The sequence below is a fragment of the Sus scrofa genome, chromosome 7 (assembly GCF_000003025.6).
Source record: "Sus scrofa isolate TJ Tabasco breed Duroc chromosome 7, Sscrofa11.1, whole genome shotgun sequence".
NCBI lineage: Eukaryota > Metazoa > Chordata > Mammalia > Artiodactyla > Suidae > Sus > Sus scrofa.
Window position 1 is genome coordinate 36,921,755 of NC_010449.5, and position 15,808 is coordinate 36,937,562.

General features: G+C 55.2%; 1 protein-coding gene across 3 annotated transcripts in view; it reads right to left on the reverse strand.

The window, feature by feature from the left end:
* Positions 515–15,808, reverse strand: part of PGC (progastricsin) — a 29,112-nt gene continuing 13,818 nt past the window's right edge. Inside the window, exons 1-9 of one of the 3 annotated variants that reach the window (XM_021098676.1) lie at positions 12,112–13,043; positions 8,407–8,557; positions 7,881–7,998; positions 6,595–6,713; positions 5,929–6,128; positions 4,012–4,134; positions 2,796–2,943; positions 1,973–2,071; positions 515–813 (exon numbers count right to left, since the gene is read on the reverse strand). In XM_021098676.1, coding sequence (XP_020954335.1) covers positions 661–813; positions 1,973–2,071; positions 2,796–2,943; positions 4,012–4,134; positions 5,929–6,128; positions 6,595–6,713; positions 7,881–7,998; positions 8,407–8,520 — 1,074 coding nt within the window. In that variant the 5' untranslated portion in view covers positions 8,521–8,557; positions 12,112–13,043 and the 3' untranslated portion in view covers positions 515–660. The other 2 variants (XM_003128394.4, XM_005665970.3) reach the window with 2 other exon arrangements.

Here is a 15,808-nt window from a genome sequence, read left to right on the forward strand (position 1 = left end):
GGAAACCCTCCTGGAAACAGGTTCTGGTGCCATCAGCCACCTCCCTAAAGGACCCATGACAGTTACAAGTGCACATCAGCATCCAGCCTTCCTCTGAAAACTCCTAGTGCAAACCTGACCATAGATAAGAAGGAGGCGGCCTAGATTTAGGAGACGTTGGCCCTCTAGTCACACTGCTAGTACACATGCCTGGGGTCACTCGGGTGGTCGTTTGGTAAAGTGCAGAGCATTGGATTGTCCATTACAAAGGAACACCCTGCTTCAAGGCCACTGTCTTCCCTCTCCGGAGAGACACTGTGGACTTCCAAGCTTTGAGGGATACGGGGCCCATCCCCAGGCCCTACCTTCTGCCCTATTTCCCTGAGAACATCAGTGCCCCACTGCAAACCTCCTAGAAACTTGGGGAGACCATGATCCAGCAGGAGCCAACTGGCCCTTGGCTCTCATTCCCCCCATTCCCTGAGACCAAGAGCTGCCATGCAGCCACACCTGCCCTCTAGAAACAACAGGCTGGTCAGCATGGAGAAGAATGATTTATTGTTAGAGCAAGTCCAGAGTCCAGAGAAGGAAGGCTGAATGCAGTAAGGAAGTGCAGAGAGAACCCCCTGTAGGGTGGGGTGCCGAGAAGGAAAAGGGGACCCAGGTGTCCAGGGGCTGAGTCTAGGCAGCGGTGGCGAAGCCCACCCTGTTGTTGCCCAGGTCGAAGACGGAATAGTAGGACCTGAGGAAGACGTCCCCGAGGATCCACAGGGGCTGGCCATTCTGGGAGGACACGTAGGTGGGCTCGACCCCCACCATGCAGAAGCCGTCCTCCTGCACAACACAGAAGAGCGACGCTCAGACACCTGCTCACCCGTAGATGGCACCGCTCAGCCCAGAGCCCCAGAGCAGCGGCCCAGATGCAGAAACAGGCCAGCTAGAGCTTCTGGAAGGCTCACAGGCCAGCTGAGCTGCCACAGCCAGGCCTGGTGGAAGATTCTGGCACAGGTGAGAGCAGGCTGCCATGGCCCTCCCTCTGGGGGGACCTCCTTGACCCCCTCCTGCTCCTGATTTGGAGCAGGTCAGCTTCATGGAAAGCCTTGGAACCAGACCAACTCGGGTTCAAACCTGACTTTGCCCTGATCAGCTGTGCAGCCTGGGGTCCGTTACTTAACCTCTCTGACCCTCCAGGTTTTTACTTGTAAAATAGAAATTAGTGCCTTCCTCACTGAATGCTGTGATGTGTGAGCAGGATGACGTTAAGTGCTTCACTCAGTGGCTGACCCTAGTCAGTGAGGCAGCTGGGCCTCAGGCCCCCGCCGCACAAATTAATAATAATTATTAATAATAGATGACATGCTGCTGTTTCACAGCCTCATTCCAGAGAAGGGGGTTTAGACTCAATGAGTGGAGAAACGAAATCAGTGCCGCAAGGCGTCAAGAAATGGTGCAGGTAGAAACTCCTGCTGTGATGCAGTGGGCTTAAGAATCCAACCACAGTGGATCAGGTCGCTGACTGCAGGGATGTGGGTTTGATCCCTGAACTGGGAACTTCCGCACGGCTATTAAAAAAAAGAAGAAGAGGAGGAGGAGTTCCTGCTGTGGTGCAGTGGAAACGAATCTGACTAGTATCCATGAAGACGCAGGTTCGATCCCTGGCCTCACTCAGTGGGTTAAGGATCCAGCATTGCTGTGAGCTGTGGTGTAGGTCAAAGACGCGGTTTGGATCCCGTATTGCTGTGGCTGTGGCATAGGGCAGTGGCTGCAGCTCCAGCTCCAATGTGACCCCTAGCCTGGGAACCTCCATATGCCACAAGTGCAGACCTAAAAAGCAAAAAAAAAAAAAAAAAAAAAAAGAAGAAGAAGAAGAAGAAGAAGAAGGAAGGAGAGAAATGACACAGATAAGGAACCCAATCATTTCTGACTCCTCATCCCCCTCCTCCCACCCCGATGGTGTCCCCACTGGCTCAGCTTGCACAGGACCAGGACTTACCTCGAGGATGTAGGCGGAGGGTGGCAGAGGGAACTCCACACCATTGATGATGAAGGTGAAGGTGGGCAGGCTCTGGATGTCTTTACAGTCCACGAGAAACTGCAGAGAGGAGCAGGGCCCAGCTGCCTCATCTCCCCCCTGAGAGTCCCCACCAGCCCCACCACCTCAGCCCCTGTGGTCCCAGACCTGAGCCGCAGGCCCGCGTGTGGATTAGAAGTTACATCACCAATAATGCTGTTTTTATACATGAGGGCGCGCATATACAGTGGGTGGGATGTGGGGAGAACTGAGCATCTTTCTCCCAAAACATGCCTCTGGCCTGAATTTCCCCCACAAAGCCCATCCATCCACCAGTGTGCGTGGGAATGCATTATTATTTTTTTTAATTCAATGAAGTTTATCAAATTTATAGTTGTGCAACCAAGGAATGCATTCATTAGGCAAACCTTGGGTGCGCTCAGGAGGGGTTGGGGATCTGTGGAGGTGACAGAGGTATGGATTGAAGGGTTGTCCCTAGTCACTCACAGACCTGGCCTCACATTCTAGTTACTCCGCTCTTACAGCGAAGCCCGGTGGGGGTTTAACCTCTTTCCTCTCAGGGGCTGAAGCTCAGGGAAATCCAGCCTAGTAGTGACCTCCTCACACCCCTTAAGCACAAGCATCTGGCCCCATGAATCAGCCTTCAGGCCCCCAGGAGCCCCCGGCCCCAGGCATCCCAGCCTTGGGGCGGCTAGAAGCATGGAGGCCAAGAATCAGGCTATTCTGGTGCTCCCGGCAGCAAGCACAATTGCCCCCTGGCTGTCCACGCCTCCGCCACACGCACCTCTCCGTACTCGTTTTCCTCGGCCCCCGTGGCCTGCACGAGGTCACTCAGGTAGTCCTGGGGCACGGTGAGCAGAGACGTGCCGGTGTCCACAATGGCCTGGCAGCCCTCAGAGCACCAGCCAGAGGCCTCATCACCAATGAGGAACCTGGACAGTGAGGAGATGGGGGGCGTCAGCACCTCCCAGCTCAGGGTAGCTGGGGGTCGGGGGACAGCCAGAGGATCAACGGGCACCTCAGGAAGATACGGACTCTGCAGAGGCCAATCCAGCCACCCCCTGGCTTCATAGCAGAGTCTGTCAAAGGCCACCTGAATGGCCATGGAATCTCTTTCTTTTTTTTTTTTTTTTTTTTTTGTCTTTTGTCTTTTTTGTTGCTATTTCTTGGGCCGCTCCCGCGGCATATGGAGGTTCCCAGGCTAGGGGTTGAATCGGAGCTGTAGCCACTGGTCTACGCCAAAGCCACAGCAACGCGAGATCCAAGCCGCGTCTTCGACCTACACCACAGCTCACGGCAACGCCGGATCGTTAACCCACTGAGCAAGGGCAGGGACCGAACCTGCAACCTCATGGTTCCCAGTCGGATTCGTTAACCACTGCGCCACGACGGGAACTCCTGGAATCTCTTTCTTAAAAGCTCCAAGGATGGGACTTCCCATCGTGGCGCAGCGGAAACAAATCCAACTAGGAATCATGAGGTTGCGGGTTCGATCCCTGGCCTCGCTCCGTGGGTTAAGGATCTGGCGTTGCCGTGAGCTGTGGTGTAGGCCGGCGGCGGCTACAGCTCCAATTGGACCCCTAGCCTGTGAACCTCCATATGCCACAGGTGCAGCCCTAAAAGACAAAAAAAAAAAAAAAAAGAAAAAAAAAAAGGCTCCGAGGATGGTTCCAGAAACGCTGAAGGCCAGGGCTCCTAATTCTTTGTAAGTACTTTGAACAAATTACCTCACACACACACACCCAGAGACCCCAGTTTCTAATCTCGACATCCCTAGAGTCGGACTACAGGGTCTGAAATGTCTGGGGATCCAAGTCCCGCTGCTTCCTATGCTGTCCCCACCCCACCTGTCTTCTCCAGGCTGACCTGGGCCTTGACACTCCAGCTGACGTCAGCTCTGACTTTTCGGGCGCAGGCCTCCAGGGTCCTCTGTCCCCACCCCCCAGCAGTGTGTGTGTGACAGGAAGTGCCCACATCCCCAGGTCCCAACACAGACTCACTCCTCGATGCCAATCTGCCAGTATAGCTCCTGAGTGACGGGGGCCCAGTAGATCTGACCGGTGTACAGGCTGCTGTCCACACCCCCCAAGACGAGTTCTCCCCCGTCCTGAGAGCTCTGCTGGCTGCGGGAGGTAAAGTGAAAGGTGAGTCAGGGAGTGGCTGTGGAAAAAGTCTTCCCTGTTGAGACGTCACCCCCAGAGGAAAACAGAGGTCCTGCCCCAGGCTTCAGACTGGGGCTCCCTCAGGGCAGGGCTGTGTCTCCCCTCAGACGGGGACTCCCTCAGGGCAGGGCTGTGTCTCCTCTCAGACGGGGGCTCCCCGAGGGCAGGGCTGTGTCTCCCCTCAGACGGGGGCTCCCTGAGGCAGGGCTGTGTCTCCCCTCAGACAGGGGCTCGCTGGGAACAGGGCTGTGTCTCCCCTCAGACTGGGGCTTCCTGAGGGGAAGAGGCTGAATCCCCTCATCTTTGACTGGAGCTTGGAATTCCCAGTACTGTAGGCTCCCCGATGCTGCTGCTCTGAAAAGTGCTGCCCCTGGGGAAGCTGCTGGTCGTCTGGCCCCGACCCTGCCCTGTGCTGCCTTCTCCTCTCCCTTTCACTTCATGCTGCTGGTGGAGCCTGTAAATGCGGAGCCAGACCCGGGCCCGGCTTGTTACTTTTCTGCTGGGATTGGAGGCAGGTAGGGCCTGGGTAGAAGAGAGCCCACCCCCCCGCCCCCGCCACCCCTGTTAGACAGTAGATGAATCGAAGCTCCTAAAGGCAAGACTCAGAGTACTTGTAAACAGAGGTCAGCAACATTAGTGACAGGATAATATTGTCGAAAGTCAGATTCAAATAATTAAGCCCCAAAGAGTAGCTGTTGACTGTCTCCAGAAGGGGGCTGTCTATTTTGGAGAGCACACAAGGAAAAGTCCATCCCAGGCCACACACCCCTTCCCACCACTTGGCTCTGAGACCCAGCCTCATAAATAACCACGGGAGTTCCTGTCGTGGCACAGCAAAAATCCGACTAGAAACCATGAGGTTGCAGGTTCAGCCCCTGGCCTCGCTCAGTGGGTTGGGGATCCGGCGTTGCCATGAGCTCTGGTGTAGGTTGCAGACACGGCTCGGATCTGGTGTTGCTGTGGCTGTGGTGTAAGCCGGCAGGTGCAGCTCCAATTCAACCCCTAGCCTGGGAACCTCCATATGCCGCAGGTTTGGCCCTAAAAAACAAACAAACAAAAATAAAAAAATAAATAACCGCCATTGGCTGTGTTTGTGGTAAGGATAACAGCGTGTTAGGAGTTCGTGGTGGACCTGGACCTGAACCTGAAGCTTCCAGGATCTGGTAGAACAATAGATACAAGGATCTGCAAGCAATAAATTACTACACAAAAGAGGTGTCCGGATGGAAAACATTTGGTCAGAGGTAAAGGAGCTGACCCAGACTCCGGGCAGGAGGTAAGGCCAAGAGGTACTGAGGATCAGCAGCTGTACTCAAAGCCGAGTTCAGCCAGAGGAGGGAGAGGTTTTGTCTGGGCCAAGAAACACAAAGAAGGAGTTCCTGTCGTGGCTCAGCGCTAACGAACATGACCAGCATCCATGAGGATATAGGTTTGATCCCTGGCCTTGCTCAGTGGGTTAAGGATCTGGCGTTGCTGTGGCTGTGGTGTAGGCCGGCAACTGCAGCTCCTATTCCACCTCTAGCCTGGGAACTTCCATATGCCGTGGGTGCGACCCTAAAAAGACAAAAGACAAAAAAGAGAGAGGAGTCAAAGAAGAGGCCATGGGGGCCAGGGACAGACTCAGGAAGTGGGGAAGAGTCAGAAGCCCAGGAGGAAAGGCCCTGCTGCACGATGGCTGGGAGACCTCCAAACCCCAAAGTGACCAGCCCCAGTCGTCCCCGGTGGCAGGGCTGAGGGGGGCTGGGCGGTTCTTACTTGCTGAGGTAGAAGCTGAAGACTGGGCTGGTGAGCGCATCCTCCTGCAGGAGGCCCTGCATGGCAGTGGTGGCCCCACCCGCAGACAGGTCGGGGTAGGCCAGGCCCATGATGCCATCGAACTGGGCATACAGGAAACTGGTACCTGGCTCTGTCTCACTCAGGCCGAACTCCTGGTCGGGGACCTGGATGCTCTGGATCTGGAGGAGACACAGGATGGGAGGGGACACATGTCACTCCACCCACCTCCCCCAGACTGGCCCCTACCTAGACCCCTCAAGGGTCTGATCTCTCTTCCTCCCTGGCCTCTGCTTCTTCCCTTCTTGACAGGTTTGCACAAGCCACCTGCTCTTCCAAGGAGCCATTCCTGGCTGCTGCAGCCGCCTCCATCCCGAGGCTCTAAGCTCCTTCAGGAAAAGGACCAGGTCACCCCAACCACCATGGTCCCCTCAGTGCCTGACCCCCGATACCCCTCTGTGAGGGTTCAGCGAGCCAATGGATGAGGCTTTATGGTACTGACTTCCCAGCCTGTAGTGCCAGAGATGTTTTCCCATATTTTTCAGGGCCTCCATCTAAGTCTGTCCATCATCAGATGCTGAGACCTACAAGGTTCGAATCCAGCTCGGGGCCCCATCTACCTTCCTCACATCCCGGGGCATCGCTCACCTTTAGGGTGTCGTAACCGAAGAAGCCAGTGAGGCTGCCACTGCCGTACTGCAGGGAGAAGGTCTGCCTGTCGGTGGAGTAGGTAGAGGACTTGCTGGGGTTGAAGCGGGCATGGGTGGCTGCAGGGGAGGCAAGATTCTGGAAGTCAGGCTGGGCCACGCTCAGACCTGCAGGGCTCCCCCACTGTCTCCCAGCCTGTGCTGACATCCAGGGCCCACATCCCACCCCCGCCACTGAGTCAGGAGGTGGCCAGCTGATGTCCCTGACATTGGAAGGTCCAAAAGAACTGGCCAGCCCTGACCCTGAAGCCCCCTCTAATGCTCTGACGGCCAGAATCTTGAGACACCCTAGGACAGTGACCTCCCTGTGGGCAGGTTGTATAGAATTTACCTCCGTCTCCCCGGCCCCCAGCAGATCTGACACACGGTGAGGGCCGAGAGATGACTCATCAGACAGAGGGGTGCTGCTGGGGCATCTGTGCCTTCCTGAGCCTCCCCTCACCCCAAGAAGCCAGCCACGCCAAGATCCTGTGATAGCCAAGCGTGGGGCCAACGGCGTTGGGGGGGGGTGCGGGTGCCTTCTGGTCTAGAGGTGTCAAGACCCAAACCCCAAGGCTTTGATAGGGACCAAGGCAACCCCAGGAGTGAACATCTCCAAACACAGCTACAGGAGTTCCCATTGTGGTTCAGCAGGTTAAGACGTAACTAGAATCCATGAGGATGTGGGTTCAATCCCTAGCCTTTCTCAATCGGTTAAGGATCCAGCATTGCCGCAAGCCGTGGCATACAGTGCAGATGCGGCTGAGATCCCGCGTTGCTGTGGCTGTGGTGTAGGCCAGCAGCAGCAGCTCCAATTGGACCCCTAGCCTGGGAACTTCCCTATGCCGCAGGTGTGGCCCTAAAAAGACAAACGAACAGACAAACAAATACAAGTGGGAGACCACACCTGTACTGTTCTCCCGCATCCCTCAGAGACAACCCTGCATCATGGGAAAAGGGTCGTAGCACCGAGAGGGATGGATGGCATCGCCCACAGTGAACAGCACCGGGCAGAAGGGCTGGGCTGGGCCGGAGTGGGACCAATGAATATGTACTGGGGAGCGAGGAAGGCAGAGGGGCCACCCAGCTCCGTGCCCAGCTTCTTCCCCGTGGCCTGGGCATGCCGTGTGACCCTGGCCGAGTCTCTGGGCCCTTTCAGGACTGAAGCCCCGCCCCCAGCAATCTTTAGGCAGCATGGCCCTTCCCCAGAGGGTGTCATTACCCTCCCCTGCCCAGCCCAGCACTCACTGCAGGCCAGGCTCTTGCAGTAGACAGAGGGCACCCACAGATTGGAGGAGCCGGTGTCAAAAAGGACCAGGAAGTTCTGTGGTGGGGTCCCGATGCTGATCTCGCCAAAGTAGGCAGCCTGGGGTGGTGGGGGGCGGGCATAGGGCAGGCCAGTTAGCCCTGGGGGGACCCAGGGACCTTCAGGCCTAGCCTTCTTCGTGGGCAGAATGGCAGCGTGACCAGCCCCTGCCCCACAGCCCACACCAGAAGCAGGGGCCCAAGCCTGCCCTCCACGCTTGCCCAGAACCCCCAGACCCTCTGCCTGAGCCTGCGCAGGGCAGCTGCAGAGGTCTCTGTGGACTTAGCTGCCAGGGCAGCCACTGCCCCTCCCAGGCACTGCTGGGCCATCGAGTCTCCAGGCTGGCAGGTCTGGGAGAAGGGGGCAGGCCCCGGGGGCCAGATGAGAGGGTGCCGCTTGCAGCCCAGGCCTGGCCCTCAGCCTTTGGCAGCAGGGAGCTCAGGAGCCTTGGGAAGGGTCAGGACTCACTTCCAAGTAGGCCATGGGCTCCAAGGCCACGCTGAAGTCGCCGAAGCGGTACCTCTGGGCGGGGTCGTACTTGTGGGTCTTGAGGAACTCCTCCAGCAGGCCCTTCTCCTTCATGGCCTGACGGATGGACTTTAATTTCTTCAGCGGGACTCTGCGGAAGGGCTGGGGTCAGGGCAGGGGTCCCTCTCTCCCACAGCGCCTCTCTCTCTAACTGTACACCTCAGACTCCCTGCCACTCTGTCCCCATGTGCTGATGTTTGCATGGGTCTGTGTGTCTCCCTTTTTCCCTTTTTCTTTCTCTCTCTCTCTTTTTTTTTTTAGGGCCACACCGTTGGCATATGGAAGTTCCCAGGCTAAGAGTCCAATCCCGGAGCTGCAGCTGCCGGCCTACACCACAGCCACAGCCACGCCAGACTCAAGCCGCATCTGCTACCTATACAGCAGGTCACGGCAATGCTGGATCCTTAACCCAGTGAGCAAGGTCAGGGTCGAACCTGCGTCCTCACAGAGGCTATGTTGGGTTCTTAACCTGCTGGGCCACAACAGAAACTCCCTCCCCTTCTCCATCTCTGTCTCACTCTATCTCTTTCTCCCTCTACTTCTCTTTTTCTTCCTCTCTCTTTACAAACTCTTCTCAAGATTTGGTCCAACGGGTTCCCTGGGGGCTCAATGGGTTAAGAATCTGGCATTGTCCCCACTGTGGCTCCGGTCACTGCTGTGGTTTGGGTTCAATCCCTGGCCCAGGAACTTCCCGTGCCGTGGGCATGGCCACAAAAAAAGACTCTGAGATTCAGAAACCTTCACCCACACCTGCACCTACCCTCCTCATGGGTCCACAGTCCATCCCTGGTCCTCTGTTCTCGAATATCCCATAAACTCTTTCCCAGGAAGGGAAGAGGACTCCAGACATTACCCTTTGCAGAACTGGGGCATTTTTAAAAAAGGTTTCAGAGATGGCGTGTTCACCCCCAAGAGAGTTCTCGTGTATAGCGGCCCTCAGGCACCAGATACCAAGGGAACGGCCTTAGACCAGGGCTCAGAAGACAGGGTCCTAGTTCTGCTCATGCTGCCACCTGTCTGGCCTGGGTCCCATCACTGTCCTCTCAGGACCCTGGGATGGTGGGGAGTTTGGCCTGGGTGGCCTGGGGGCCCAGATCGGTTCTGGGACTAGAACTTCTGAATTATGGGTTTCTGCCCATGTGCCCCCGAGACCTGCTTACTGCCATTGGCTGGGGTTCTCCGCAGGCCCACCCAGACTTGCTCCCGGCTCCAGAATTCCTGCTTCTTTCACTTCTTTCTCCATCTTGTCCCCATTCCCTCAGGACCCTGCATTCTCCAGAAATTCTCTGCTAAACCCATTTTCTTTGAGCTATGAAGGCTGATAGTTGCTTCTTGCTACCATCGCTGCAGGATGCATATATATATATATATATTTTATCTTTTTAGGGCTGAATCCGAGGCATAAGAAAGTTCCCAGGCTAGGGGTCAAATCAGACGTGTAGCTGCCAGCCTACACCACAAGCCACAGCCATGTGGGATCCGAGCCGTGTCTGCAACCTACACCACGGCTCATGGCAACACCAGATTCTTAACCCACTGAGCGAGGCCAGGGATCGAACCTGCGTCCTCATGCATACTAGTCAGGTTCATTACTGCTGAGCCACCACAGGAACTGCCCGGAATTTGCATATTAAAAGAAGTTTCTGAGAGAAATCATCTCTTCACGCCCCCAAAATTCAGTTTAATGTGGAAACACAGGCAGTGTGGCAGGCCGGGAGCCCTCCCGACATCTGTGAGCCCTGCCACCTCATTCCCTTCCTCCGACACCACAGCATATAGAGATTACATGACTGCTGTTTCTGCTTAGATGATTTTGGCATATGCCAAACAAATTGGGGGCCTTAAGGAAACGTCTAGCAAACGTCTCCGTATCCAGAAATAATTGTACCGGCCATTCAGGGTCTGCTTGGGTGGCAGTCACCCCTCTTCTCTTAGCTCCAAGTCCATCTTTTCTCATCACTGGGAAAAGGATGGTGCTTCTCCCTTTCCTGGAAGTTTCCTGAGGGCAGAGGCTGCGTCTCCTCCCGCCTCTGCATCCTGTCTGACACTGACTCGTGCCGCTTATCGCTCTAATCTAGAAATCCCAGAGCAGCAGCAGGTCGCCCCTTGCAGACCCGCATTTGCAGACCAGCAGCCGGGCCCCAGACTCACTTGATAACCGACGCCTCCAAGAGTTGGAGGCAGACCAAGGCCACCACCATCCACTTCATGATGCCCATGCCCATCTGGCCGCAGCAGAGAAGTGACCCTACGTCGTGCGTCGCCGTGGAGTGAAGGCCCGAGCGCTCCTTCCTGCTTTATACCCCTGGGGACGCAGCCCGGGCCCCGCCTCCCTGCCCTGGACAAGCATGACCTCCATCCCCGACGAACCCCGGGCTCCGGGCCTCAATTGTTTCTGTGTGTTTTCCCCTGTGAGGGCGGCCGCAAAGCGCTCTTCATCATATTGACTTTTCAGTAGAAGCAGTGGCGGCCAGGAGCTGCAAGCGATAAGAGAACAAAGAGCCCAACGCAGCAGGGCCCTGTTGACTTCTTGTCCAGGAACCAGAGGTGTGAGGTGGACACTTTGGGGCGAGGGCCCGAGAAGGGCGGAGTGAGGACAGTAGGATCTGTCGGCAGGTTTTTCTGTCCTCAGGACTTCTGACACTGTGCAGCAGATAACTCTGCTGCCTCTACCAGAGGTTGAAAAGCATCCCTGGCCTCTGGCCCCTAGATGCCAGCGGCACCCCCAGCTGTGACAACCACACGTCTCCAGGCATTTCCGAATGTCCCTTTTGGGAGCAAAAATGTTGAGACTCGCTGGTATAGTGGTGAGGCACCCAGAGGCTCCAGCACCTCCAAGCCCTTGGGGGACACAGTGTGGGGTGTCCAGGGGATGGGGGGTCCATAGCTACGATGAGGGTAACGATAACGGTGGTAGTGAGCGTGGTGCTGATGGTGGTAACGATGGCTCTTTTCTCAGCAGGGATGCACGTGGTGGAGCTGGGTGGCCAGTGGCTCAAGTCAGAGCTGGGCGGCGGGGGGAGGTTTGGGAGGTTTTCCTGGTCAGATGGGGCATTTGGAGAAATTCTCTTCATAATTCAGCAAATGCTCAGGACATGCTCACAGCGTAAGTCATACTGGTTTCTTTTCTTTTTTGGGCTGCGCCATGGCATAGGGAGTTCCCCCGGCCAGGAATCAGATGCGAGCCACTGTTGCAGCAACATCAGATCCTTAACCCACTGTGCCAGGGCCAGGGATCAAACCCGCGTCCCAGCGCTCCCAAGATGCCACCGATCCCATTGCACCACAGTGGAACACCCTACTGGCTTCTGGGTGTGCCTCTGGCATTAGTCTAGGACAGCAGGAGGGCTGGGCAAGGGGACGTGCAGGCCCCTGATGCTGCTTTTCCACGTCTTTCTTCTTCTGTCTCATTGCGCCTCTGCCCACGTCTTTAGTTCTCCTAAAACCCCTGTGTGTCTACCCTCTTCCCCAGCCCCTGCCCCTTCCCCATCACCCTCTTCCCCGGCCCTCATCGGCCTCTTCTTTGGCTCCCAAGCCTGATCTGCTGTGTCCTCCTCCGTTCCTCATTCCCAGGTCCTCCCTGCCTGCCAGCTACAAGCTTCTCATTGCCTGAGGTGACCTGGAGCTGGCCTAGCGCCCACTCACCTGGCATAGGAGAACTCGCCATTTTAGGGCAAGTGGAAAAAATCCCCAGGCCAATACCCTCTCTGCCACCCTGTACCCCTCACTCAGGGCTCCAAACAGATTTCCCAGGCCCTTGAGCCCCAGGCAGAAGGCCAAGACCAGGCCTGCCAACCGCCGATGTAATCCAGCCAATGGGGACTTTCCACTCTGGCCCCTGCCACCCACTGCACAGCCAGCACCCTGGAGCCTCCCCCCAGCCCAGCCTGTAGGGAGGAGGAGAGGGAGGGCACTAGAGGTCTGCCCAGGCCTGGCACAGAGAGGGAGGTACCTGCCTGACTGGGTCTCAAGGCCAAGTCAGCTCCCATTCCTCCCTGTCGTGTCCAGGGACATGCTGGACTCTGGAGTGAAAGGCAAGGTACTGAGTTGGGGCCATCCTTGGGGTGGGAGAATCACAGATTTGATAGAGCAGGCAAAAGAAAGCCACCCTCTCCTTGGAATCACATCCTATGAATAGAGCAGAATCCATGGGGTCCCCTAAGTCCCCTAAGAGGCCAACCAGACTCCCCAACATGGGCCTTGGCCTCTCTGGCAGAACCCGAGGTGTCTAATGGCTGTGGGCTAACCGTCCCCAAACCCCAGTCACACCACATCCCTTCTGAGTATCCCTGGCTTGCTGCATTGAGCCAGGCCACCTGCTTGGCTTCCAGGCCCTGGGGCTCTGAGCCCCTGTCTGTCTCCTTGGGGTCCTCAGAAGTTCTAAGTCCTTGTCTGCCCCCCGCCCCCCAGGACCCAGCCCCCCCTTCCTGGAAAGCCCATTTCTCTTCCTTCTACATGTCCGATTCAGCCCATCCCTCAGGACCTCTCCTCCTAGAGCGAGAGTCAGAGGACACCTTTGAAGTCATTCAAGGGCAGGAGTTCCCACTGTGGCTCAGGGGCTTAGAACCCAACTAGTATCCATGAGGATGCAGGTTTGGTCCCTGGCCTTGCTCAGTGGGTTAAGGATCCGGTGTTGCCATGGGCTGTGTTGTAGGTCGCAGACACAGCTCAGATCCCGCATGGCTGTGGGCCAGCCTGGGAGCTTCCATACGCTGCAGGAGCAGCCATAAACACACACATACACGCACACACCTCATCAAAGCCTAAGTAAAAAAGATCCAGACTCATCACTCTGGCCATCAGGACACACTCAGTCTGGCCCCCCTCCTACAATTCCGTGCTCATCTTCTACTATGAGCTGACACTGGCTCTGTGCTCCAGCCATGGCGACTTTTTCTTGCTCTCCAGGAGGCCAGTTATTTCCCAGCCTCCACACTTTGCTCCGTGCCGTGTCCTTCATTGGCAATACCCTTCTCAAGCATCTCCACCTGCAAGATCTCATCCTTCAAGACCCCTGTACAGATGCCACAGAGCCTTCCCTACGGTGCCCACCTGCTCTCAAACTGGCCCCTATTGTGGAGAATTTTGCTTTTCCTCTCCTTATGGTATTTATTCCATACCACCTTATATCCCAGTGGCTTGACCCAAATCCTATCACTTGTAACAAATAAAAGAGATCTTTTCCCACACACAGCCCCTTAAACATCCCATTCACCTTTCAGAGTGAATACAGAAGTGATGCTGGCGGAGTTCCCGTCCTGGAGCAGCAGAAACGAATCTGACTAAGAACCATGAGGTTGCCAGTGTGAGCCCTGGCCTTGCTCAGTGGGTAAAGGATCTGGCACTGCTGTGAGCTGTGGTATAGGTCGAAGACGCAGCTCGGATTCTGCATTGCTGTGGCTGTGGTGTAGGCCGGTGGCTGTACCTCCGATTGGACCCCTAGCCTGGGAACGTCCATATGCTGCAGGTGAGGCCCTAAAAAGCAAAAAAAAAAAAAAAAAAAAAAGTGATGCTGGAAGCTGGCAGTGCCTCAAGAGGAGATGGCCGCAGGAGTTCCCGTCATGGCGCAGTGGTTAACAAACCCGACTAGGAACCATGAGGTTGCGGGTTCGGTCCCTGCCCTTGCTCAGTGGGTTAACGATCCGGCGTTGCCGTGAGCTGTGGTGTAGGTTGCAGACACGGCTCGGATCCTGCGTTGCTGTGGCTCTGGCGTAGGCCGGCGGCTACAGCTCCGATTCGACCCCTAGCCTGGGAACCTCCATATGCTGTGGGAGCAGCCCAAAGAAATAGCAAAAAAAAAAAAAGAAGAGATGGCCGTGATTAGCCCGCACACCACCACTGCCAATCCCTCACCTGTGGCAGACATCACTAATCAAACAGCTCACTCTCTCCCATGGCGCTGAGACCTGGCCTAGGATCCCTCCCAATCTAGTGCTCCACATAGCCATTCTCCATTTTGAAATGACAATCCTCAAGTCCTTTAATGGAGGGTTTTGGGAAAAATTCTGGATACCAGATTTCATTTAAATTCTAATACCTATACGGAGTTCCCACTGTAGCTCAGTAGGATAAGAACCTGACAGTGTCCATGAGGATGCAGCTTCAATCCCAGGCCTCACTCAGTGGGCTAAGGATCCAGCATTGCCACAGGCTGCGGCATAGGTCACAGATGCAGCTCGGATCTAGTATTGCTGTGGCTAGGGCGTAGGCCTCAGCTGCCGCTCCCATTCAACTCCTAGCCTGGGAACGTCCACATGCCACAGGTGCGGCCCTAGAAAAGAAAAAAAAAATGCTAACATATATTCTTTAAAGAAAGAAAACCAAGGCAACCTGAAATGACAACTGTTTGCATGATTCTAAATTACTAAATTATCTTCTAGCTCTTAATGTACACGCTGAGATTTAACACAGCCGTAATCAGTGTGTAAATGCTACTTCTGTTCTGCTCTCATTATTTAAGATTACTACATCCACACTTCCGAGAATCGAGATAAGCCATGTTCTTATCACTTTCAGTGGCTGTGCAGGCCTCTATCATCTTGGGAGCGAGCATAACTCGGCCCTGTTCATTGGGTTGATTCTGATTGCTTATTTCTATTGAGAGCACTTGGGCACAAACTAAACATCAACCCAAGGAAGAGAGTAGTGGGTTCCTTGTTATCAGGGTCCTTCAAACAGAGGCTAAAGGAGAACTTTTTGAGGAGTACAGGAGGAAGGGTCTCTTGTAGCAGGTGAGAGACTGAGCCAGGGATCAGAGTTTCTCCGTGTATGCTAACCTCTGAAATAAATTCACACAGCTAAGAGACCGCACCTCAACTCCAGGAACAAGGACTTTCTAAACCTTAAGTCTTTGACAACTGTCTACATGAATTTTAGTTACAGCTTTGGCTGTCATCTTGGTTTTATAGTTTATTCCTTAAATTTTGTAGGGTTTTTTTTTGTTTGTTTTTTCAGTTTTTGTGCTTTTTAGGGTCGCACCTGTGGCACACGGAAGTTCCCAGGCTAGGGGCTGAATGGGAGCTGCAGCTGCGACCTACACCACAGCCACAGCAATGCTAGGTCTAAGCGGCATCTTTGGTCTACACTGCAGCCTGTGGTAATGCCGGATTCTTAACCCAGTGAGCAAGGCCAGGGATTGAACCCGCATCCTCATGGATACTAGTCAAGTTCTTAACCCACTGAGCCACAATGGGAACTCCATAAATTTTGTATCTTATACTTATACCATTCTATTAGTTCAATCAAACCTGTTGGGGGCAGGAGTTCCCTGATGGCTCAATGGGTTAAGGATCCAGTGTTGTCACTGCTGTGGCACAGGTTCAGTTCTTGACCCCGGAACTTC